The sequence below is a fragment of the Mycteria americana genome, chromosome 17 (genome assembly GCF_035582795.1).
Source record: "Mycteria americana isolate JAX WOST 10 ecotype Jacksonville Zoo and Gardens chromosome 17, USCA_MyAme_1.0, whole genome shotgun sequence".
In the NCBI taxonomy this organism is placed as follows: Eukaryota; Metazoa; Chordata; class Aves; order Ciconiiformes; family Ciconiidae; genus Mycteria; species Mycteria americana.
The window spans coordinates 7,625,372-7,650,240 of NC_134381.1; the positions used below are offsets into that span (position 1 = coordinate 7,625,372).

The following is a 24,869-nucleotide window of genomic DNA, read 5'->3' on the forward strand; positions in this document are numbered from 1 at the left end:
TCCCAGTTCCATCTTTAAAGGTTGGACCCGAAGCATGTTTCTACTCCACAGTTGAGTCCTGAGCCAGCCTTCAGTCTGATCAAGATGGTGGCAAGAAGAAAATAAGCCTGTCCCCTCTGAGCTAGTGTTGGCTAAGTTTCACCCGCAGGTGCTGCAAGGAGGGTCCTATCTCTTGGCACCTCTAATAATCCAGTAAATTTGTGCTAGTCCTGCTGGAGAGAGGAGGAGAAGTTTCTCTGCTTGGCTCTTCTTGGGCTGGCAAACTGTTAAGTGGAATGGATACCCATTCTTCCCACTGGTGGTAAAGTCTCTTCATCCAGAGCCCAAAACAGTCTGGTCTTCCATGGGACTCCTTGGAGCTAGTTGGGATGACATTTCTAGCTGTCAACATCTTCAGTATTCATTTCTCTCTGTTCTTCCCTCATGTCACTGCTGTCCAGCACTGCTTCCTCTGAGGGTTTGTCTAAGTGGTTGTGCTGGGAGATGGCAGCAGCTCTGAGCATCCCACACATTAGGAAGCTTTGAAGGTGATGTGCCCTGATGGTCACAGGACTTCCTTCTCCTTGGTGCCTTGCCATGGAGGCTTATGGATTTCTGCATGGCTGTTATTCCCCAGGAGTGGATACAGCCGTGCTGTACTTTCACCACCTCCAAACTTGCTTTGGCTCCAGCGTGCTTGCGAGCAGTTCAGTTGTGCTGGAACCAGTTGTCTGACCTCTGGCTCCGAAGGGATTACCGTAGGCCTGGGCTTCTGAGCACAAATCCTCCTGCTTGCCCATGACGACAGCATGAGGGCAGGCTGCCTGCCTCTGCCTGTGCCCTGCCTTGGGGTGAAGAGCTGTCTGCAGCACACCGCTTCCTCCCCCTCCCCAGAGCTGGGATCTCCCCTGCTGCAGCGCCTTCAGCTCGGCCCCGTGGAGGGCACAGGATTCCTTCCTATGGAAAGGAGAGTTGTAACTACGACATGGCTCTTGTCTCCCTTTGGTAGGAAGGAACTGTGAAACGAAATGCCTGGAGGAATGAGCTGTGCATTTTGTCCCCAAAATCTGCCTGGGAGGCTGCTGGTTGCAGGCAGGAGCCGGTGTGGTCTTGACACCCTCCAGCTGCTGGGTCTGCAGCTTGCGGGGAGCTGGGCGCCTGCCTGGTGCAGCATCCCGTCCACCCCTGATGCAGACGCTGATGCAGATGGCTCTGAGCAGACGCTGTTTGTGCCAAGGAATTGCTGGGACTAGATGGACTGCTGTTGGTTGGTAGCTGCTGTGCTTTGGTTGTATGTACTTCACGTCTCCTGGAGGGTAAGACTCCCATCAGCAGACCCATGCCTCAGCTGGGTACAGGGGAAAGACTCTCCTCCCAAGACACAGGGCACTTGGGTTTCTTTTCTCCTCTTCGTATCATGCTGTCTAGGGAGGGAAGAACTTGCCCCTCTGCCTGCAGCAAAGAGGTGGCCACCATCTCTCACTAGCCATGCCCCCAAGCACCCCAGTAGATGAGTCCCCATTGCAGCACATTGAGGTGGTCTCCGACCCTCGTTTAGCACAGCCGCTCACAGCTAATGCGGGTGATGTTGGTGTAGATGCAGCTGCTGGGTTGGTGTACACGTACTGCTGAGGTTTGCGTGTCTGGAGGTGAGTCTGCTCTGTGGTCTCTCTAAGTTTTGGGCAGTCTGAATCTGCAATGACTCAAAAAAACAGAGTCTGAGTGGCTCTGCCGGGCGAGTGCTGACAAACTTTGACGTGGTTATTGACCACAGTCACTGGCCTTCCTGCCCTGGCAGGATGGTGAGCAGAGGGGCTGTGCCCGCGCAGCCTGGCTCTCCCCATGCAGAGCCTGGTCTTAGCTGGAGGAAGCAGCTCTGAGCTAAGCTGCCCCGTAGAGGACGTATGTGACTGATCTGTGATCCACACCCCCTCTATCCTTACTCTGCAATGGGGGGTGGGAATTTCAGAGGTGAGGGGTTGTTGGGAATAGGATCATATCTTAATCTATGGCAGCAAAATCACTGGTGCTTGTCTGTCAAAGACCTGAGAATCTGGAAGGTAGGTTGGGCAGCGCCTTGCGGCTGCAGCATGGTGCCTCAAACCCGGAGTGTGGGCACTGTCCTGGGGAGGGAGAGTCTCTTCCCCGGTGAGATTTCTGCAGTTCTCCAAGGGTTTGTAGGGTGAAACTCTTCAAAGAGACCAGCTCGAGCAAGGAGAGGTGCTGAGAGAGAAAGCTGCTGACATAAACATGCCTCTTCTGCTCGTGCTCTAGGCCTGAATTTCAGCAAGCAAAAGGCTGTGGCTGAAGGGAAGGGGATAGGGTTATGAAGTGTTACTGGGCTGAGGAGCCTGACGGGAATGTGGGCGGGAGACACGGGACTGATCCCTCTGCCTGCAGCTGAGCCGAGTGGCCCCAGGCTCGCTGCCTCCTGACCCCGGGGGCAGGATGTGGCTCTGGCTGCATGCGTAAGGTGGAAATGTCTCCTGAATTCACCCCTTTTTATCTCCCCTCCTGCAGTGCCTGGAGAAGTTTCCTGTGATCCAGCACTTTAAGTTCGGCAGCCTGCTCCCCATCCAGCCTGTGACGTCCTAAGGAGCGCTCGGGAGGAGTCGAGGCAGCGGAGGCGTAGCGCGTCGCTCTTCCTCCTCCCCTCACCCCCTCCTCATCACCTTGCCCGTTACACACAGCCCATTCATTCCTGCACATCCTCATCGGCAACCACAGATCCAAAGCACTTGCCGGCCTTGCATCGGAGACAGGACCCGGAGCGGCTCCTCCTGCACGTCCCCAGCACGGGGATGTCTCGCCAGCGACCAAGCCGGGGCTGTGCTTCTCCGCTCTGCTGCGTCCATGGGCAGCGCGACTGCTGTGTACGGCTCTGGGCGTGTGAATGGGGTTTGAGTAGGGGCTGCCTTGCAGCAAAGGCCCTCGGCTTCCCTTCCCCGGAGGAAGGGGGTGTGGAGGGGAGGAAGGCACGTGTGTATGTGTTGGGCAGTGGTAACTGCAATTTCCCTTTTGAATTTCATTGAAGTTTCCTGTTGCTGTTTGGTTTGGGAAACCACTGCCAGGGGTGAGGTGTGAGCCTGCACGTGCCTGTAGGCAGCCACCTCTGCTTGCACGGGGGGTCTGAAATGGGTAGAGGAAGTTGTAGGGAAGGTCTGTGGGTTGCTGGAAGCCCAGGGTGCCATCTCTCCCTTATTCTGGCTAAGGAAAGCCCCCTCCCTCCTCCCTCTGTGTCTTCTGCAAGGTTCCCTGGGTCTTCCTTTCCCACCACCGCCTCTTCTCTTGGGTGAAGCTGGGAACCTTCGGGGCTGCGGGGGTCTGAGCTGGCTCTGGAGCCGGAGACAAGGTCCCTGGAGGGACCCGGCTCTGTGGGAACAGCTATGCAAAGACACTGCTCGAGCAGCGCCTGCTCGGGCTCCTCTTAATGGGCACAAAACCTCACATGTTCACACACATTCATCGCTGGGTCCAACCTGCCCTCTGCACTCCCCGTTTCCTCCTCCATTCTTTGCTGCCCCGGGGCTGGGCTGGCCTCAGTGGCACAAGGTGACCGTGGTTGCTACTGCTTGGTCATAAATTGTAGCGACAGCCCCATAGCAAAGGGATTTCCCCATGAAGCAGCATGTTCCCCAGCTCTTTTAGGGAGGCATCCCTGGAGCAAAGGCAGCATGGGGGGGCAAGCATGCAGCTTTACATGCATTTATATACCTGTGCTGGAAACAAAAAGCATAAATAGCCCAGGACAGCGGGTTATAGCTCTTTCCTTTTGTCATTCCTTGCTGGTGTTGCTGTGCTGGACCTCGAGCAGAGGGACCGCACTTCCAGTGCCACCAGCAGCAGTGTCTCCAAGGCAGGTGAATGAATGGGGACGCGGTCCGGATCATACCAGCAGTATCACTAGGAGGGCGGAAACGGCTGGTGCTGGGTTTGAGATGAGCTGTCGTGTCCACAGGTCTTGACCAAGGTGGTCCACAAATTTGCAGCTGGAGAGGAGATATTTCTTCTTGGGGTTCCCAGGCCGGATGTCGGGGGGACAGGGCTCTGACCTGGTGTTTGCTGGGGGTCGGGGCAGCAGGGGTCCTTCCTCTGGCACTCCCGCAGAGCACAGAGCGGGCAGTGGGGCTGCCCCCAGCCAGGCTGCTCGGCTTTCGCTGCTGCACTGCTTTACTGTTGGGGGTGGGGGGGAAGCCTGCTTGTGAATTTTTTTTTTTTTCACAGTTTTCTTTTTGCCAGACCTACTCGCTCCCTCTTGTAAAGGTTCTTGCAGACGCTCAGGGGAGGGAGAGCAAGAAAAGAGTCTAAATTAAGAGGCAGCGAAACGCAGGTGTCCGCAGAGCTAAAGCAGAGCTTTCTAGCACTGCTACTGTCCTGTCTGCTCCTGGCTTGGCCCTGGGCGGGAGGGCAAGGATCTTTTGACCTGCCTGAAACAACTATAAACTTGCATTGTAAATGAAAATGGAAGACTGGAGTTAAGTCTTGTTTTATTCCTAAATGGGACGTGTGTTTTGTCTTGGCTTTCCAAATGCATCCACTCCTGGAGCGATGCTGGAGATCTGTGTGCTTGCTGGGACTTGATGAGTCCATCTCCGGTGGAGCAGTTTAGCAGCCAGCGCCTGGAGCGGAGACCCAGGCGTCTCCACCTGTGCCCCCGCGCGTTGCTGCGTGGCTTTTGGCAAGCGTCACCGTGCTTTAAATGGCTGTGCAGCATCTGGCTGGCAATGCCTGAGCTAAAGCCCGTGGTTTCCCAAAGCTGCCCAAGGGTTGGGAACGCATCTCTCCTGGTCACCTTATGGAAATGGGGCTTCCATGCAAAAGGATGGGTGGAAATGTTGACATCCATGCATGGGAGGGACACCAAGAATGTGAAATACAGCACCAAAAGGGGTGGGGAGGTGCTTCTTTGCCCTGCGTTTGCAGCCACTGCTCCCTGGGACAGCGTCCCTGGGTTTGGGACCTGCCGAGGAGGTGGGAGGAGGCTCATGTAGAGCTCCGTTTCTTGCTTGCCTGAGTCTGCACGTCTGTCCTGCTAGGGATTTTTGGACTTCAAGCAGCTAATTCTTGTTTAAGTCTTATCAGCCCGCTTGGGATATGCCCCTGTCGCGTGGCAGTCAGCTGCTTGCCTTCCTCTGACTCCCACCGGCATCCGTCACTGGATCCTGGGGCTCTGCTCCTCTCCCGGTGGGTCCACGCACGTAGCAGCACCCAGGGCTGCTCAATGTCTGAAGCAGCACTCCCCCAACTCCTCCCACATTGTGGTTTTAATTAAAGTCTCTGTGTTTTGCACTGGTGAGTGTGTTGGTCTCTCTCGGGCTGGGGTTTGCTCCCACTTTGGGAGCAGAGCCAGCAAAGCCAAAGGCTGGAGCCTTCGGCACGGGGAAGAGGCTTTGTGGAGGCACTTGCTGTGTTGGTGGTTGATCTCTTGCTTGCACCAAAATTGACTCGTTATTTAACTGCATGAAGCGAGTACATCCCGTCTGTCTTTGTATCCTTCCTAGGTGTCTTTCTGTCATATAGTATGTTTTACGTATTTATTTAACTTCTTTGCTATGTCCACCCCCCTCTCTCCCAGCTTGGATTTGGCAGGCAGGTGATGTGCGAAGCCTGTTCCCAGGCCAGCAAATACCTCTTGAAGATCTCACAACCAAAGGACATTTGAGCCTTGTTTCTGAGGCAGGGTGAGAACTGGAACCTTTTTCTTCAGATGTTTTTCCTGTCCTGCTGTCGGGGCTGACTCAGGACTTCCAGTATCAGTTTAGCTCAGCAGCTTTGTTGGATTTATATAGAAAATTATACCTGGACCTTCTCACGAGCGGTTGGAGCTAGCGTAGATGTGCTTAGCAAATACAAGTTTTCTTGTCACTGGGTTATATCTTCTCTGTCAACGCAGGCCAACTGTGTGAGTGCATGTTGCTAAAAGTGGCAGCAGAGTGGAGGGATGGATGGTGAGCAGAAATGTCATCTTGGATCACAGATGTTTTCTTTGAAGGCACTTGAATTCATCTTGAATGCGTCCCTTGGTGAACATGACGCGCAGTGAAGGGGAAGCAGACGTAGTGTGGGTTTCTCGCCATCTTCCCGCTCAGCCCACTGACCAAGCCAGTTTTTTAAAATTCAGTGTTTAGAGCTGGATCCTTCGGGGTTGCAATACGTAGGCCAGTTCGTGTTTCTGTTTAACAGCTGTTGCCTTTACATGGGGTGCATTTTGCAAATCGCCGTCAACCTTCCCCTGTCTCTTTCTTCGCAGCCCTCCTTTATAAATGATCGTTCGTGGCAGCCAGTAATAAATGAAGTAAGAGTTAAGAGAAGCAGCCTCGTGCAGTGATAGTAGTAAAAGAATAAAAAATAGAACTGTTTCATGCTATTGTTGCTGTATTAACTTGTCCCTGGTGTGCAGCTCAGTTCCATTACGTAGTGCTGGGTTCCTGCTATTAAATAAACAAAGAAGTCCCCACTGCAGAACCAGCATTTGTTGAGCAGCAAAATCTGAGCTGGCAGTTTCCAGGACAAAGACGTACTTCATACCCCAAGGAACTGGTGTTGAACCACACAAGAGCCCTGGACACCGCACTGTGTCCCTGCAACTGCATTGACTTCCTTCCTGAGAGAGGGAAGGAGGCAGAAATAGGTGGGAGAAGGTGGAACTGGTGGTTAACGATAACTGCTAACGTAACCTGAACTCTCCCGCTGCCAATGTGCCAGTGGGAACCTTCTACGGTTGAGAAGCTCATGGGGATCTTGTTGCTGCTTCAACAAGGACTCTCCTGGCTCAGATGTAGAATTTAACAGGGCTTTTGGAGGTCGTTTCATGCTCTAATAGCCAAGAGGAGAGATCTTTATCCTTTAACGTTGCTTCCCCTTCAGTGGATGAGCACTTTTCCCATTGATGTCAGGGCAAACTCCTTGAGCGTCCTGGGGACAGACATGTCTTCCTCTGGACTGATCTTGTAAAAATTGTGCCAAACTTCAAACTAGGATGAGCCAAATTGAAAAAGGGCTGCCTCCATATCAGATTTAGCGAGGGCTGAACCATGATGGGCATCTTCAGCTTGGAGATACGCTCATTCTGAAGAGCACAAGCCTGTGAGCAGGCTTCAGAGGTTAGAAAAGGCCTTTGAGGGGGTGGAGTGGGTGCTTCTGCTTGCTATAAAAAGCCTGGGCTTGGGAATCTCTACATCGGCTGGCTCTACGCAGGGCGTAAATACAGTTGTCACTAAAATTGGAACGAGTCACTCCCTGTGTTCCCGGTTGCAACTGTAACACAGATAATAAATAACATCGAAATCCCTCATCAGAATTTGGGCTCCTTAATGCTCGGTGCGTGCAAACCCATGGCAACAGGAGTGGGGTCCTGCGGGAGCAGTGCTGCGGGGCCCTGACCAGCGGGCACCGAGCTGTGTTTAAGTCCTCCTGAACACATACTTGCTTCCTTTTGTAAAAATGGATTACGGATGTGCTCAAGGATTTGCTGAGCCTACAGAGGGAGGAAGGAGAGAAAGCCGAGGAGCAGTTCCGTATCAGTTCTTCTGTTTCTAAGACGCCTGGGAGAGAGAAACCCAAGCAGACTGCACTGCAGAAGTCAGGGTACCCAAATTACCTATTTTGACATGAATTCCTCCCAGTTTTATGTGTGGAAACAGGTTTTTTGGAGACGGTGAGGTCTACGGTGCTGGACCCCAGCCTGGTGAATAGCTGTGGAGCCGCAGGCCACTTCATGTACGCAGGGTTGATGAGGTACACCAGCACTGCGCTTCTGCAGCCTCCGCGTAGACACACCACTTCGGGTTTCAGCTACACGTGGTAATGCTGCTAAAGGAAATATATGTTGTACTATTGCTAAAAGAGCAAAGCGTTCCAATATTCCTAAGAGTCGACATGTCCTGTAATGGCTATGAACTATATAAAATTGACTGGTACGGTGGTTAGAAAGAAATTCCAGCTAGATTGTAAGACACTGGAGTAAAATTCTTTTATTGCGTACTAGCTGATCACTGAAAGCGACTGCTCTGCAAAGGGTCTTGCTTTTCCATGTTCAGAGCATATACCTTTAAAAATATTAGTTTAGGTATTACATATCCCCTTTGAAAAAATTCCCTTGTAGGCAAGAATAAAACTTACAAAAAGACTGTTACAGAGATCATCAGCTCTCTATTAGATAGCTTGGAATATGCTCCACTAGCACCAGAGTTTAGTCTTCTCCAAATTACTGTAGAGGATTTGACTGTATCTTGCTGATCCATCCACATTTTAATTTCCTCTGCACGGATACATATTGCAGGATGCTGGAAATCCCCAAGCCCACTGGAGCTGCAAGACTGGATGTTTCATCCTGTAACACCAATAAAATGTTAATGCATACTAATAGCAACAGCAAAGGGGTTTATGGAGCGAGCTTGGAAGTATTTTATAATTGCCAGGGTATCTGTGTCACAGAGAATTTGGGGTTAGAGTCATCAAGTACTGCGCTTTGTCAACGCAGGAAAAGAAAACCCCTCAAATGTACCTCAAACCTACTAATTTTTATAATTAAAGGGGGAAGATAGGAGATGAGTCCCCGGGGAGAGATTCAAACATAAATTGCATATACATGAGAGAGCTGCCCACTGGTTTGGGTGGATTCAGAAGATGTGGGCTCAGTTGCCCACTCGACTGCAGACCCCCACTGTAACCTTAACGCAGGACACCACCTCGGTTTTCCACCTGGAGACCAAGAATATAAGTCCTGTCCTGCTTTATAAACCCAGTAAATCCAGGCATGAGGTGACATAAATACATCAGTAACGTGAAATCCAGGGAGCTGGGGCACGGGTTGGCTTCTCCGCACATTGCACTGCCCGGCTGGAGCATCTCACAACTTCCAGCAGCAACTCGCACGTCTGCTCAGCCCAGCCTGGTGGTGTGGTCCTGTTTACTGCAACCTAAGATGCAAACAAAAAAAAAAAAGAATTTTGAATTTGGGGTCAGAGGGACCAGGTTTTCTCCATCTTGCAGTGTTTCCATGTGCTGCTCTTGCTGGCGCTGCCAGCCTTCGGTTGTGCCCCTCGCCCTGCCTGTCCTGAACACGCATCTCTGAGATGCTCCAGTTGGTGTTGGAGGACCGTGGGACAAATAAAGTAGCAGCGAGGCTGTGGAGATCGTGCCCCGTTAGAAGCACCATGCCAGGAACCACTGATCCGCCCCGGCTGGCAGTCGGCTCCGCCGTTTCTCACGCTGGACCGGAGCACGTGGTCTCCGTGGTCCATGGGCAGAAGGGGAAGAGCCTGGATGACCACAGTGCTGCTTGTTTTAATAGACGTGCTCCAAAACCTGGGGATTTTCCAGAGTCAACAGATCCCGAGCCAAGGTATAAGCCAGAGGCATTGCCTAACCCGGCAGGCAATGGAGGGCCAAGCTGAAGAAGCTCTGCATGTAAATGCTCCTTAAACAATGTTAGGCTGAGTTAATCCAGCAGTAGCACCGGGGGGACAAACGGAAGGCTCAATCCTCCCCCTTCTCTCTTCTTGTCACTGAGCTGGAGGACCGAGCCCAGCGCACAGCGCCGCAGAGCCTGGGATCTTCGTGCGGCTTTTTGGGCTTTTTAACCGTGTTCTTGCCTTCTGGTTCATATGGGAGTGGAAGAGCCGGGCTGTTTGTGGTGCTGCGGGGACAACAAGCATGGCTTTTGCTGGGGCGGGGGGGACTGGTGATGGAGGAGAGCAGCCGTGGAGCCTGGAAGTGGGGTTGTCCCCTGGCCCCGAGAGTCCTCCAGGCTTTTGTGGCCTCTGTAGGACCACAGCCAGGGTGCTGCTTTGCCCTTGCACGGGTGCATCTCGACTGAGTCCAGCTGGAAGCTGTCTGCAAAGCTTTCCCTTGCCTTACACCAGCATGGGGCTGATGAGGGCGAAGCCCATCAATTCGCGCACGTATTTTGGGCTGGTGTTTGCTCTCCAGCACCAAAGCAAATGAAACGGTGAGTTTCTGAAACACCGTTCCCCGAGCTGTGCTTCCAACAAGCCCTGGCTCTCTGCTAGGGGGGAGTTCATAGGAATATCCCTGAAGCCTGAGCACCCCGGCACCCCATTTGCAAACGGTTCAGGAGCAGGAGCAGGTTCCTATTTGGGGTGTGCAGCCCCAAACGCTGCCGAGCACGTGTGCTAACGCCGGCAGCGCCACGTGGGGTGCGGGCAGCACCGGGCTGTGCGCGGCAGCCGCTGCAGGCAGCCGCAACGAGGAGGAGAAGTGGGCACGGGCACTGCACGTCGTGGCGGTGTTTTGTTCATCCTCACTAGGGAGCAGAGGAGAAACAAAAGCTGGAGCAGCGCAGGGCACGGGGCTGGCTGGGCGAGGAGGAGAAAAAAATAATTGTGCAGAATTTCATCGGGGAGCTTGAAAAGAGGCGATTTTGTGAGCAAATAGTCGCCTCCCGGAGCAGAACTTCCCCGTCTCCAATTTCAGAATTCCGTTCACATCAACATCCACTTTCATGCTGTAAAACCTGGGGAAAAAGGGAAAAAAAAAAAAGCAGCTTCACGCGTTTCAATGCAAAAGCCTCATTTTGGTGAGGAAAAGGGGGGGGAGAGCACTGCTTTGGTGGTAGTTTATAAAAAAACAAGCCCCAAAATGAAAGTGTGGAAATACTCGGGGAGCCGAGGCAGGCGCGGCTGCCCCGAAGCCCAGGGCTGCTCCTGCCCGCATGGGGCTGAGCCCGAGCAGGGCCATGAAGCAGCCGCTGGAGTCCAGCCCCGACCTTAAAAGACGCCTTTTTGCTTTACCCTGCTTGGGGAGAATGAAAAGTGGATTTGGTCGGGGCCGACTTCAGAAGTGCCTCTGGCTTCGCACTGCAGCCACTGTCCCCGTTTCCCACGTCAGAAAGGCGGGAGCAGGGGGCCCGGTGCAGACGCTGCGCTCCGATAGATACGAGCCTCCGCGACTTTGGCACAGCAGGAGCAGGGGGAAAACGCTCCCTGCCCAGCCGTGGGTCCGGCCCGAGGGGGACCTGCCGGCCAGGCGAGAAGGGGCAGCTTCAGCCCCATGAAAGCAGCCGGAGGAGGGTAGCAAGGAGCAGGGATGGTCCATGGCAGCTTCCAGGGCAGCTCATGGGGGTTTCATCACTCCGGGGAAAGCCCTTTCCCCTCCTCCGGGCAGCAGCGCATACGGGGTTAATGCTCTGCCTTGTCCCCGCAGGTGTGGGGCAGGTGCCTCTGCTCAGCTGGCTCAGTCATGGGGCTGGAGGCCAGGATAAGAGCAGGGTTTGGTGGGCTTTCTCCCCTTCTTTTCTCCTCTTCTCCCTCTGTGGGACCTGGAATCATTGAGTGCCCTCCCTGAGGAGAAGAGGAGCCAGGACAGCGCTGCCTGCCCGCTGCCTCTGGGCTTGGCTGGCTCCTTCCCTCCGTGCCGGCCTCCACGTGCTGTTTGGTAATTGGGCAAGGTCCTGGACGAAGCTCGTGGCCCTCTTGCCTGCCTGGCATAGAAACCCCAGAGAGCAGCTCAGCTGGAAATGCCTTTTGCCCCAAGGAGCAGCTGGAAAAGCGCTCGGCCTCCGAGGGTCTCAGCCAGCGGCACTGCAAACCTGCCCCGGGTCCCTCTGCGGAGGGACCAGGACCGTCACGGGCAGCGCAGCCTCCTCCTCCGGGGCCAGCAGCGATGCCGAGGGAGCCGGTGCCCAGGAGAGCAGGTGAGCCCGCTGCTGGCTTATGGATTTTGCTTGGCTGAGCTGTATTAGTCCCGGTGTGGAGATGTTAGCAACTGGGTTTCCCTGTTTCCCGGCTTGTGGGGGTAGCAGGTCTTCTCTGGAGAACCCTCGTCGGGTTTATGTGGTTGAAAGGTGGCTGAGGGGGTCTGTGCGTCCCTGCTTTGCTGCAGGGATCTGCCCAGCTCGTGTCTCCGTGGTGCCAGCAGACCCCCAAAGCATCCGGCATCGGTGTCTTCTGAATGCTGGGGGAGGTTTTCGCTTCTCCTGCTACACAACCGAGATACTCATGCGTCGATGGTGGCAGAGGTGTGTTGCTGAGATGGCTGCTTTGTGCTTAGCGTCTGCTGCCTCTGTGCAAAGTGCTTTTTACTCTAATTTTTCTATTGTATTGTTTTTGCTGTTAGATATAAGGGACAGCATCTTCTGTCACACAACAGCCTCCTCTTAACTTTCCCAACGCGCACTGGTAAATCCAGGGTAGGCTTAACTCGAGGAGCAACATTAATCATCAAATCTATAAGCAGGATATAGAAAGGCCAAGTGTGAATAATTACCGCTCAGATGCTAATTACCCAGGCCCAGACCAAAGCCAACATATTAAACACACCACTAACGAGAGCGACCTCTCAACCACGTTGCTGTGTCACCCATAGCTCTCCTACCGCTGTCTCTGCAGGGGACTCCTCCAAACATCTGCTAACACGTGCAGATCCCAAAATACACTTCTCATTTGTATTTGAGCTGGGGAGATGAGATGGGAGGGATCTGACTCACAGCCGACAGATTGAAGGAAGGCCAGATCCTGCACCGGGATCGGCAGAGCACAGAGTTGCTCTTCCGGGGACGTGCTGCTGGGACCGGGTGCAGTCTCGTTCTTGGCCCTCATGGTTTAGGAGGACACGGAGCAGCTCCGTCTGTGGCTCAGCACCTGGGAAACCGTGCCTGGCTCGTGGTGCAAGGGTGGGTTTTCCTTGGGTGGGTGCCCAGCCCCTCCCAGGGGAGCTGGGTGCTGGGGGCAGAGCTGGGCTGGCAGCCCAGGAGGTGAGAGGGGTCAGTTCTCCATCACCGCATCCATCCTCCTCCCTCCTGGTGCGGAGGGACCTGTTGGGTGCGCAGCGATGTCCTCGCCCAGGCTGAGCCGCTCCAGCGGCGCGAGGACCTGGCCGGGCTGTTGGCTTTGGCGCCGGATTTGATGCACGACTTCCTAACGCCAGATCTGAGCCCTCCAAACGCCCCTGAGGCGTTGCTGGTGCTGGGCAGAGCCCCGTGACCGGTGGGTGCTGGGGACCGCGCTGACCCTCTGCTGTCAGTGAGCCCAGCCCTGCAGCCACTTCTGCGATTGCCTCCGGGTCGGGGAAATAAAGGCGAGAGCCGTGCCGGACCCTCCTGGGCTCTGCAGGCAGCTGCCCCCCGCTTTCTGCCCCTCCTGCCCACTCTGCTGAGGGCAGCTCCTGGGAGAAGCGGGGTGGGCTCAGGCGCTGCACCGGCTTTGGGTTGAATTTCTGCCTCTGTTACCGGAGGCAGCATCTCTCCCCGGGGCAGGGTGACTCTTCCCCCAAACCAAGGGGGTTCAGCAGAGTGACACCGAGGACACCCCAAGAACTGGATCTGCCTGTGGAGAGCGTTTTGCATGGTGAAGGGAAGGCCACAGCTGTCTCGCAGCTGGCGGAGTGAGCGGTGTGTGCTCGGAGGCGGTTCCCTCTGCCATGGCACGGTGCAGGGCCCCCCCGGCTCCCCTCACGCTCCCCCATCTCCCACCTCCCGCAGCTCTGTGCCAGCCAAACTCCACCTGCCCCCTCCGCAGGACCCCTCTGCGTCTTGCTCCCGCTCCGGGGCTGCCGGGCACAAAATCCTGGCGATGCCCGTTCACCCCAACCGAGTGGCACTAACGGGAGAGGGGACGTGGAAGGATTTTTAGGGTCAAACTCTTTGGGATCAGCAACGCCGTCTCTAAGGTTGAGCAGTGCTGGGGGGCAGATCCGGGATGGGGACAGGCAGTGACATGGGAGCAGAGCTTGTGTCTGGGCTGGGGGGGGTCTGGTGGTGGCAGCTGAGCTCCCCCAGACTTCGGGTCCTCTGCCCTGCTCCAGCCCATCTGTTCAGCATCTCTCACCAGAGATAGCGACTGGAGGGGGGGGGGGCCGAGGCGGCGGGTGCCTACCGGGTGCGTGGGGGGCACAGCCCCCTTCCCTGCGAGCACCCAGGGGTTCAGCTGAGTTGCGAAGGGATCAAAACATTTTGTGCCTGGAAGACGAGGAGCGTGTGCGAGAGTGAGGATGGGCTTGTGTTGGGGGGTGCAACCTTCCCCTGTCACCTCCCTTCTAGCCTGAATGCTTCTGCCATCATGATTAATTTATCAGGTACTTATGAATATGCAGATGAGACTCTGGTTTCCAGGCTCTGCTTTCAGGAGAGAGGCTGTGTGATGGGCTTTCTACTGCCGCCGCCTTCGTAAGAAGAGAAATGTCATGTACCGGGGTTTAAAATAAATAAATAACTGTGCCACCGAGAGCGTCTGAGTCCCAGCGGCTCCGTGGAGCTGTGGGATCTCCTTGTTCCTCAGTGTCAGGGATTTTTATGAGTGTCCCTGTGGCATATGCACCCCGTCTCCCCCACCCCGCGTGGTTAGCGGTGATGCAGAGGCGTCTTTGCCAATTCCAGCCTTGGAAACCTTGACTGAAGCCCCAGAAACTTCCACTGTGAGCGGGGGCGAGGGCTGGCTCCCCCCGGGAGAGGGGAGGTTCAGAGGGATGGGTGCGCCTGGGGCGGTCGAGTCCTGCAGGAACGGGGGGTTCTCCTGGTGATGGTCTCTTTACCGCTGGAAACCCCAAGGTCTGGGAGACGGGGAGCGGTTTGGGAGGCTGATGAGTGTGTGCATGTGGCTGTTCGGCTAAAGCAAGCTCTGCCCCTCTCTGGCTGGGCTGCCTGGAGCGGGGGCTGCGGGGCAGGGGCTCTTTGGGGTTTGGGATTCGGCGCCCGGCTGTGCTGACCTGTGGGCATCCACGGAAGTAGCTGGTTTTTAAAACTTCCCCCAAATATTGTGTGCACCAGCCAGGGCTGTGCATGCAGGAGCTGCTGCTTCTGCTAATCCCACTGCTGGGGCCCCTCTCCAGCTGCCTCCGTGCTGGGGAGCCGTGACTCCCCAGGATGGGCCGGGAGAGGCCTCGGGGCTGCCCCGGGGTCCCAGGCCCTGGAGCAGGGAGAGGGCCCTGGCTCCATGGGTCAATCTCCCCCCCCGGCCACAGCGTCCGGCTCCTGGGTTTCGCAGAGCGCTTGTGTGCTCAGCAGTGCTCCCGCCAGCGCTGCTGCGCCTGGACAGGGGTTTTACAGGGTTTATATTTTAAATTCTAATTTATTTTCCGGGGCTATTTGGGGGAGCAGCAGGAGAGGGGAGCATGGCTCAGCCCCGCACCCGGGTCCTCCTTCCCGAGCAGACGGGGCTGCCCGGGGGGGGGGGGGTGGGTGCGGGCAGCGCGGCCGCCCCTGCCCCTTCCTCTGCCCCGCGGTGGGGTCGGGGCTGCCCCCCCCCTCGTCCCGGCCCCGGCCCCGGCCGGGCGCTGCGGGTCCCGCGGCGGACGCCAGGGGGCGCTGTGGGCGCGGAGCGGGCGCGGAGCGGCGCGGAGGCGGGGGGAGCGCTCCGCGCTTCGGCTCCTCTGCGGTAACGCGCTGGCGGAGCCCCCACCCCCCCACCCCCCCCACCCCCAGCTCCGCAATCCCGTGTTTTGGGCCTCTCTCTGCGGGAGAGGGGAAGGTTGCGCTCCCGCGGTGATGCGCGGGGCTGGGGAGGGGGTTTTGTCCGTGTGTTGGGCTGGGCGGAGGGGTCCCGGGGATGCTGGGGGGGTCCCGGGGGTGGGGGCAGAGGAGCGGCTGCAGCTGCGGGATTTGCGCAGGATGCTGGAAACGGCGCGTTTTGCACGGGATTTAAAAAAAAAAAAAAATTAAAAAAAAAAATCCCCCCTCCCGAGGTCGGCCGGGGGCGGGTGAGGAGCGGCCCCGGCTTCGTTCGCTCGGTGTAAGGGAGGGGAGGGGAAAAATGCGTACAAAAAGGGGGAGGAAAAGAAAAAAAAGGCAAAACCCGCACGCACCAGCAAGCGGCCCCGCGCGGTGAGAAGGTGAGAACAAACTCCAACTTAAAAAAAACTTCCCGAGCGCATCGGGGGGACGCGGAGGAGCGCGGAGAGGAGCGCGCAGGAGCGCGAAGGCGCTGCCCAGGTGCCGGGGGCGGCCGGGCCGCGCAGCCCGGCGCAGGTAGGGGCAGGGCCGGGGGGGCCCGCCGGCTCCCCCCGCCGAGGAGGCGGGGAGGGACAGAAGCCCCGGCCCCTTCCCCACCTGGGACTCGCTGTGCGTGGCACCTCCAGGGCCACGGGGGGGCTTTTGTTGCCTCCTGCCAGCCGGGGGGGGGGGGGGGGGGGGGAAGGGTGAAGCTGGATGGTGTTGGGGAGGGGACAAAGGGGGGGTGCCGGGGGGGGGGGGGGGTCGGAGCCTCCGCAAAGGCTCCCCGGTGCAGAGGGGAAGCGGCGGCTCAGGAGAGGGGCTTCCGCGGGCTGCGGTGTCAAGGAAAAGGAGGGCACAGCAACTTTTATAATCGACTTTTTATTAAGATTATAAATTTAAACAAATCTGAACAGTTTTACCCGGTGATATACAATTCCATATGCACAAAAATACAGGCTTACAAACAAAGAAAAAGGAGGAAAAAAAGAAAAAAAAAAAGACCCCAACAGACCGTTTGGCAAAGCATCCTCAGTTACACATAGTGCTGATACCGTGAAGTTGGGAGTGGGCAGGCTGCAAAAAAAAAAAAAGGGGAGGGGGGGCACACGACCAGAAAACCCACCTTTTTACAACAAAAGGTTTTTCTTTTTTAAGAAAAATAATATTAAAAAAAATCAAGAGACTCTACAGGAGACAGATCTCCACCAGACCAAACAATGCTGGTTTTATGATTTGGAAGGCTGAAACCAGAATAGTTGAACTTAAGAAAAAGAAAAAAAAAAAAAAAAAAAAGACCCGACACAGCACACCGGAGACGTGAGTCGTGTTACACGGTTACCTGCGGCATCACAAACACACACCGAGCCGGGGGCTCCGGGCTGCCGGGGGCTGCTCGCCCCCTCCCCGGCGCGGCGGGGAGCAGCCCGGAGGGACCCCCGGCTCCTGCTTTACCCCCCCCACCCCCTCCCCACCCCCCAAAAATTCAGCTCTCGTCACCCTCCAGCGTTACCCTGGCACAAGCGGTGGGAAGGAGAAGTCCCATCGCACGCGTTTCTTCTGGGAGGAAAGTTGAAATGTTTTCCTTTCTGCCCCTTTTTTTTTTCTTTCTTTTAAATATAGCAAGAAACGCACAAAAGCCAACAGGCAGCGGCTGCTTTCTCCTCCCCGCACCCCAAAAACCAACCGAGCCGGGGGCAGAGGGACCCCGCCGGGGCAGCCCGGGGCGGGGAGCGGGGCCGGGGGCTCTCCCCGCCGCGGGGTCCTGGGGCCGGGGCGGCGGGGCCGGCTCTCACGTGGCGCTTCCCCGCCGCCAGCACCGGGAAACCCGCCGCGAAGAGAAGCCGAGCGGACACAAAGAGGATTATTTAAATAGGTGCTTCGTTGTTGGGTTTTTTTGTTGTTGTTGTTTTGTTTTCGTTTGTTTGCTTTTTTTTGTTGGTTTTTTTTTCTCTCTCATCTCTGCAAAAATAAAGTCCCAAGATCTTAGATTTTTTTTTCTTTATTGTACAATTTATAAAACACTAGCGTGGCTCTGCCCTCCCACCTCCCCTGCGCACCCCTCGGCACCCCCCAACCCCCCCTCTCCCCTCGCCCCAACCCCCCCCCCCGCCTTTGTTTCAGGGTCCCCCCCTCCGGAGCCGCTGTCCCTCGGATCGCACCCCCGTTTTGCAACACCCCCCCCCCGCTTTGCTCCCCGCTCCTCTCTAAAACGCGACGATGGCCCGAGTCCAGGCTCCCAGGCTCGCCAGCGCCTGCTTGCTGCACAGCTGCCCGTTGAGGGGCTGCTCCGAGTCCGCCTGCTGCCGGCTCACCAGCCCCGTGAAACCGGAGCCGAAGATGGAGATCAAGTTGGAGATGTTGGAAGAGTCCTGGGGGTGCTCGGCGCTGTACTCCTCGAAACGGGCGCGTTTGGTGCACGGGGCGAAGGGGGGGCCGCCCGCCACCCCGCCTCCCCCCGGCTCCCCTTCCTCCACCCCCTCCTCTTCCTCCTCCTGCCCCGGGTAATACTTGCGCTTGGTGCCCGGCGTGGGCGGCGGGGAGGCGAGCCCCGGTGCCGGCTGGCAGCAGCAGGGGCACTGCGAGCAGCAGTCCTGGTGCAAGTACCCGTTCTCCACCGTGGTCACGACGTGAGTGTCCAAATCCAGCACCGTGGTGCGGCTGCTACAGTGCGGCGCCCCGCCGCTCCCGAAGTCACAGCCGGTGGCGTAGAGCAGCCCTGGGGGCGCGCTGCCGCCGCCGCCGCCGCCGGGACCGGCGCTGCCGGCGGCCCGGTAGAAGCCCGGGGACGAGTCTCTGCAGGGCGCTCGCTGCAGCTCCGGGGGCGCCGCGCACACCGGCACCTCCAGCAGCTCCGCACCGCCCCGCGCCGCCGCGCAGCTCCGCGCCTCGCGGTCCTGCGTGTCGGCGGGCAGCGGGAGCGCCGCCAGCTCCGGCGGGGCGGCGGCGGCGGGCGGCGGGCAGGCGGGCATGGCGAGGAGCGGGGCGCCGTCGGGGTAGTGCTGCTGGCGGCGGTAGAGCTCGGCGTAGCGCTCGCTCAGGTAGAGCTGCCGGGCGTTGCGGAGCACATAGGAGACGAGCAGGTTCTTGTGGAGCTTGATGCCGCCTCGCTGCGTGCGGGAGCTGTGGATCTTCCGCAGGGAAATACTGATCAAACTCTGCGCATCGAGGGTGCACTCCATCCTCCTCCGGCCCCTCAGCATCTGCTCTCGCCACCCGCGCAGCCAGGCACCCCGGGCCGCATCCACACGGCAGCCGGGAGGGTGCGGAGGGTCGCAAAAAAGGAGGATAAAGAGGCGGGGGGGGGAGGGAAGTAGAAGGGGGGGGGAAGGGGAAGGGGGGGGAAGAGCCTGAGGTCGCTGGAGAGGGGGAGACAGAGAGGGCTGTCTTCAGGGGGCGGCCAGCGGCGGGAGCAGAGCGGGCATCGCCGTGCGCGCCGGTGGCTCCCGCTGCTGCTGCTCGCCGCTGCCGCCGCCGCGCTCCGTGCAGGCACGGCGCGTGCAGCCAGCGCCACCAGCGCCGCGCGCGCCCCCGCCCTCCCCGCGCGCCGCCCCCGCCCGCCCTCCTCCTCCTCCTCCTCCGCGCGCGCGCCTGCCCCGCCCCCTCCGTCCCGCCCCGCCCCTCCCCTCCCCGCCGGCCGGTACCTGTCGCGCAGCGGCACTGAGCGCCCGCCCGCCCAGCCCCCGCCTTTTATAGCACCGCGCCGGCCACGCCCCGCCCCCCCGGCGCGCGCGGCCAACGGGGCGGCGGCGGGCGGCCTGACGGGCGGGCGCGGCGGCCAATAGGGGAGAGGCGGGCCCCTCGCGCCGTTCAAATGCTGACAGGCGCGGCGCGGCCCGGGAGGGCGGCGGGGACCCGGCGGGGGCTGGGCCGGGCCGGGCGGGGGGCGGCGGGCTGTGCCGGGCGGCGGGGGTCCCGCCGGAGCGGCGGCGGGGCCGGGGCGCCGCCTCCCTGCGCCGCTCCCCTGGCACAGGTGAGCGGGGGGCGGCTCCCGCCCCGGTGGGCGGCCCCGGGCAGCCGTGAGGGTGGGGGCGCTCCCCGGGGGCGCGGCGCGGGCCGCCCCGCCCCGCTCTCTGGGGGCACCGGGGCCCTGCACCCCTCTCGCAGTGACACCCCGGGGGCACCGCCTCCCCCCAGCGCCCTCGGTGGTACCGGCACCCTCTGGGAGCCCCCTCCCCGGGCGTGCTGGAGCGCTGCCCCCCTCCCGGCTGGACGCAGCCCCCTGCCCCCCTCTGCAGACCCCGCTGCACCCCCCCTCCGCTCGGGGCTGCCCCGGCCCTGCGGCGTTAAAGGTTACAACGGGCTGGCAACACCCCAGCACTGCTGGTTCCCCCCGTGGCCCGACAGCGAGCAGCCCCCCGGCAGGGACAGCCCCTTCTCCTGCCTTGCAAGCACTCACCTTCACCCCACGCTTGGCGGAGAGGAGTCGGATGTTTCCCCCCACGTGGGAGCAGGACTGTGCATCAGTCACTGCTCAGAAAGTGCCCCAATCACGCCAGTTTTTCCTCCAAAGTGGGAGCAGGACCGTGCATAGGTTGTTACTAACTAAGGGCTCCCACCTCACCTTGTTGCACACATGCTTTGAATCCGCAGGGCAGCGGCACCCCCTGCTCCAAAGGGTGCCCCCTCACAGGGTGCACGTGATGGGGGGGAAGGGGGTGTGAGGTCTGGGCAGGCCCTTGTGGGATGTATGGGGTTAGGGGTGTTCAGGGGCTTGGGGCTGCCCCCCGGGCTGGCTGCTCGAAGGACCTGGCCACCGAGGGACCCAGCCATCTGCCCAGGGAGCAGCAGCACTTGGGGAAGCTGGTGCCGTCGCAGAGGAGCAACCCTTGGCAGGTAAGAGCCGGGGCTGGGCACGCAGCTGCAGGGGTCTTGGGGAAGGGGGCTGCAGTGCCTTGGCGGGAGAAGGGGCTGTGAGCCGGGGAGGGACCGCAGTGCTGGGGCAACGGGAGCTGCAGAGCTGCTTCTGAAACAGCATCTTCTGTAGAAAGCAGACAGTAGAGGGGAGAGGAGGGGGTTTCCCCACTGACTGCAGAGGTTCCCCATGCTGGGTGCCTGCTTTGAGGGATGTGCTGGCGTGCATACCTTAGCGGTGACTGTGGGCAGCCTCGTCTCTGCAGGTTGTGGGGAGCCCACTCAATAGCAAACCTCCAAAGCCCTCGCTCCTGCCGGCGCAGCCCAACTTCCAAACGGCAGGGGCAGTCGCGCAAGGTGGTCACTGGGCTCCTCTGCTTTCGGGGGTCACCATGCAAAGCCTGGGCTCTGTGGGGGGCTGTGGGGCCGTGCTCAGAGGGCTAGGGCTTTGCTTGCTTCCTGGCCTGCCTGGACTCCGCTGGTTCAGCCCACCCATGTCCTCCACCCAAGCGAATGGGAGCAGGCTCAGCACCACAGAGGGCTTTCTCCCTGTGGAAGGGTGCTTGGGACAGCAGCTGGGCTGGGGCAGCTCGTTGCCCCCTGAGTGGCAGCTGGCTAAGTCCTCCTTGCTTGTGCAACCTTGCTCATGGAGCAACCTTCTCCACAATCTGCCCTCAGCCATGCAAACCGGGGTGAATGACACTGTGCATTCCCAAGCTCTTGTAGGATGCTCTTGACCCGCTTTCCTTGTCCATAATGTGGAAAATAATCACAACCCTGTCCAGAGGGTGGCTGTAGCTCAAGGTGGTGGGTATGGGCAGCATCTGAGGTGGAGGATTGCCCTGCCTCCTTCCTCTTCTCCACTGGTCTCTCTCCCTTGCAACCCTTCCTGGCTGCAGGTTGGCTTTTCCAAGGCTGTGGCTGTGCTGCAGCTGGAGATCTGGGAGGTGATGCCCAGAGCTGGTCTGCACAGATAATATGGGGTGCAGCAGGGCTGGGGTTTGGGGCACATCGCACAGACCAGTGCTGAGCTTTCCGTGCTTTGGTGGCTGGAGCCAAGGCCTTGCTCCCGCTCAGCGAGATCAAAGGCTCTGCCCTTGCGGAGTGTTGGTGTTGGTGCTCGTGGACTAAGCTCCAGCTGCGGCTCTGCAGTGTTTTCTGTGGCCTCCTGGGCACCGGGGAACCAGGGCAGCGGGTGCTGCTGCTGCCAGCCTGTGCCACAACTTCCACCCAGCCAGTGCAGGCAGCAATTGCCTCTCTTGCTCAGCTGGCATTCGCTGCTCTCTGGCCCATCTCCAGCTGTAAAACTCCAGCCTAGGTGGTCCAGGCTAAGAGCCTGAATTGCCTGTCGGCCGGCTGCTGCAGGGTGGCTTGGGCAGCACGGACGGTGCCAGCCGCAGAGCATCACCCTGACAGGCATCCTCCGCCTCGAGCTCCTGCTCACCATCCCGCCTCGGCTTGGACTTGCAGTGTGGCCTTGGGACACTGCCCAGCGCTGGCCCTCTGCTCTTTAATCATTGCGTGGCCCCGTTCGCCTCGGGTTGTGGCTTTAACTGAAGGGTCAGGTGGACTTTGCAGGGCCCTGCCTGCAGCAGTGCCGGGTTTATGGAGGTGCAGAGGGCCTTGCAGAGGGCGGTGCATCCTCGGGGCTGTTTGGGCATCGTGGGGCAACCCTGATGCGGGAGATGCTACCGTCTCTGGCTGTCCGAGAAGTGCCCTCTGCTGTAGCTGCCTGAGAAGCTTTGTGGCACCAGGAACACCCAAGAGCAGAGCAGGAGCCTCTAGGAGATGAAGATGGAATTAAAACTTTAATCTTATTTAGACTCTGGGTAATTAATATAAAGGCTATAAAACATGGGCCTGATCCGCTCGCTGACTGCCGGGCACTGTGTTGTGGCTGGCGAGGCCGGCGGCAGCTGCAGATTGCCTCTCCTCCCCGGCTGGCTCTCCTGGCGGGTGCGAGTGTTTTGTTTGCAGACACGGTGGCTTTAATCCTGGAGCCGGGATGGTCTGTGCGCTGTGAAAGCTGCGCTGCTTCAGTTTGGCCTATGGACTCCGAAATCTCCTGGAGACAGGAATCTGGCTGATACCTGTCTTGGCACATGACTGTAAGCTCTGCTTTTCTAAAAGAGGATAACGAGTCCTGTCCGTTTCCTGGCTCTGCAGCAGCAAGCTGGGGCAGGATGGGTTTGTTTGGTGCTTGCCTTTCCCAGGAAAATCTCTGTGTGCTGTCCAGCGTCCCTATTCCCTGGTCTCCGCTGGGGTTTGTGTGCCCTTCCCATGGGAAAGGGCCCTAAGGACCCTGTGTTGGAGGGGATGTTTGGTCCGAAACCATCTCGGTTAAATGTAATTGCAGCTTTTAACTGGCCGTTTAATGGCCAGTACCATTACTTCCCCAAAGGAAAGGAGGATGGGCCCAGGATTTGCTGTCTGGAGGGTTGTAGCTGCAGGTTTCCCTGCGTGCATGCTGCCGGTCCTGGGGGCCAGGGCTGCGGTGCGGGCGCTGTGGGGCTGGCCCTGGGCTGGGGACGGTGCAGCTGTACTGCAGTCGGTCCAGCCCTGCTGATGTCCTGGTGCCAGGGCCGGTCTCGCAGCCGTCGATCCTGCAGTGGGCTCCAGCAGCAAAACCTGGCGGTCCGCTGCTCTCAGCTGCAGAGTAAACAAGCTGGCAAGAGAAACCATTTTGCTTCAGCTAGTAGGAGAAACCCTTTTTAGGTAGCACTTCCAACTGGCAATGCTCTCCTTCATTAACCCCCTCCTTCCCTTTCCAATGAAATGTGAAGTTGCAGCAATTGGAGATCAGGCGCTCACCGGTGCGGCTTTGCCACCCAGAGCAACGAACACAGACGTGAATTTACTGCTTGATCTTGTAATTTCAGTGCAATTAGACTGGCTGCTATACAGCAATTTCCCCTTGAGCCTCAGAGTCCTGGGCCTGGGCATTGCCCAGCTTTTCTCAGACAAGGAAGCGGAGGCATTTGGGTATTGGCTGAAACATGAGGTTTTTTGGGTGCACCTGGAACTTGACTCCCTGGAGACGCGTCTGTGAGTTGAAGCTGTGGGTGCCTGGCATGTCTGAAAAGGAGCCTGCTTTTCAGGCTCACTTATTACAAGTCAGACACCCAAAGCTAGTGGGAAAACAAGCCAGAACAAGGTTTTCAGGCTGAGTTCTGGGAGTAGGGCTGGCCTCTGCCACCCCCTCCCCTGAGCCGGGCAGGCACAATGTTGCCTGGACCCCCAAGCTGTTCCCCAACTTGGGGGGACCCACAGGGTCTGCTGCGGCAAGTGGGGGACGGGGCATGTCTGCTCCAGTAGCCATCAGCCGTCGGAGCAGCGTATCCATCCGTACTGATCGAGCATGTGATGGGTAAGGCTGTCACTGCACTGTTGTAGCTGTTAGCTCTTTCTCACAGCTCTGGTAACACAGTCAAATACTTCGTATAAAACCCTGGAGAAAATGGGGACAAAACCATATTGAGAAATAGTCCATTTAATTATTGCTCCTCCTTGCTTTTAGCTGGGGAGCTGTATAATGCCTCCCAAGCAGCACTGTGGCACGGGGCATGGATGAAGTGCTCACTCCTTTGGTCTGGTCTGTTCCTACCTAACTTGACCGACTCATTTCCCACATTTCTTGTACCCTGAGCACTGCTGTCCAGGGTATGGGTGCAACCTGTAAGCTTCCCTGCCATTGCTTCATGGCCTCTCACTGCTGCATGGCCAAGCACAGCCTAACCCATCCCTGTGCCCAAGGTGGTGCTTACAAACACTCCTGATGCTTCCTGCACTTCTACCAAAGTGCTGGGAGGTCCCCTTGGCCGGGAATTGCACGACTCTTGCTTTGACTGATCCTGGGAGGGTGGAATTGAGGAGGCGATTGTTACCAGGATCTTATTGCTGATCGCCTCCGCAGTGGGCTCAGCTTATGCTGCTGTGACCAGGCAAACGCTGACTGTGTCGGCCAGCTGGTGACGTGACCCAAAGAAGGGGACCTCTGCCTGCACTGATGTTTTTTAGTCTATGCATACTTTTGCTGCTGGCTTGCTGTGCCCACAGGTCAGTCTGCAGTAGCAGATCTGTTCCTTGCTAGAGCTGGGGGGGAATGAGCTGCCGATGGTGTGAGCAGAGCTGTGGGTGTTCATGGGGAGGTTGCAGCGTCCCAGTTGGTCTCAGTGTGATTTGGTTGGCTTGCCTGGCACCCAGAGCCGCTGGGGTGATGCTCTGCAGCGGCAGCATGGTAAAGCTTCTGGCATAGGTCCTTCCCGTCTCTAGCAAGCCTGTCCTACTGTGCTGGTCTCTGCTGGTGCCTTGTCTCCTTGTTTCTGGCATTTGGAGGACATGGATTTCCTGCAAAACTATTGCGGGATGCTAAAGCTGCAAGATAAACTTGGTGCAGCAAGCTTAGGAGCTGCTCTTTTGGGAACAGTGGATGAAGCTGGTTTCTACTCCCTCCAGGGAGCTAGTGTTTCACACCTTGGACTGGGTGCTCCCCTGGACCCTGCCACCCCAGGGAGCTTGTCACAGGTCCCTGATGAACATAGTGCTCGCCCTCCCGGGGGCAGGAGGGATCCCAGCAGCTCCTCTGCTGCCTGCACAGGGCAGGCACAGCCACTGCGGTGGCTGCCTGGGGGCTTGCACGGGGGCCTTGCGT

General features: G+C 58.3%; 3 protein-coding genes and 1 long non-coding RNA gene across 9 annotated transcripts in view; 3 read left to right on the forward strand and 1 right to left on the reverse strand.

Moving 5' to 3' along the window:
* PTPA (protein phosphatase 2 phosphatase activator) overlaps positions 1–7,290 on the forward strand; it is a 29,364-nt gene extending 22,074 nt beyond the window's left edge. For 2 of the 3 annotated variants that reach the window (XM_075519589.1, XM_075519590.1), the window contains exon 10: positions 2,500–7,287. In XM_075519589.1, the coding sequence (XP_075375704.1) occupies positions 2,500–2,574 (75 nt within the window). In that variant the 3' untranslated portion in view covers positions 2,575–7,287. Of the gene's footprint in view, positions 1–2,499 lie in introns of all 3 variants that reach the window. The other variant, XM_075519591.1, reaches the window with a different exon arrangement.
* An 8,443-nt stretch (positions 7,291–15,733) lies between these two features.
* Positions 15,734–17,347, forward strand: LOC142418168 (uncharacterized). Of its 2 annotated transcripts, XR_012778216.1 has the most exons (3): positions 15,734–15,765; positions 16,523–16,684; positions 16,988–17,347. It is a non-coding gene; the product is annotated as an uncharacterized LOC142418168 (long non-coding RNA). The 2 variants fall into 2 exon arrangements; XR_012778215.1 differs by having other exon boundaries at positions 16,523–17,004.
* Positions 17,348–17,527: 180 nt separating this feature from the next.
* Positions 17,528–18,883, reverse strand: IER5L (immediate early response 5 like). Its single transcript, XM_075519665.1, has one exon. It carries the CDS (start codon positions 18,565–18,567, stop codon positions 17,572–17,574), a length of 996 nt encoding a protein of 331 aa, XP_075375780.1. The 5' UTR covers positions 18,568–18,883; the 3' UTR covers positions 17,528–17,571.
* A 281-nt stretch (positions 18,884–19,164) lies between these two features.
* Positions 19,165–24,869, forward strand: part of LOC142418077 (uncharacterized) — a 127,154-nt gene continuing 121,449 nt past the window's right edge. Inside the window, exon 1 of one of the 3 annotated variants that reach the window (XR_012778194.1) lies at positions 19,165–20,200. The gene's annotated coding sequence lies outside the window, so the exon portion shown is untranslated. The remainder of the gene's footprint in view (positions 20,201–24,869) is intronic. The other 2 variants (XR_012778187.1, XM_075519416.1) reach the window with 2 other exon arrangements.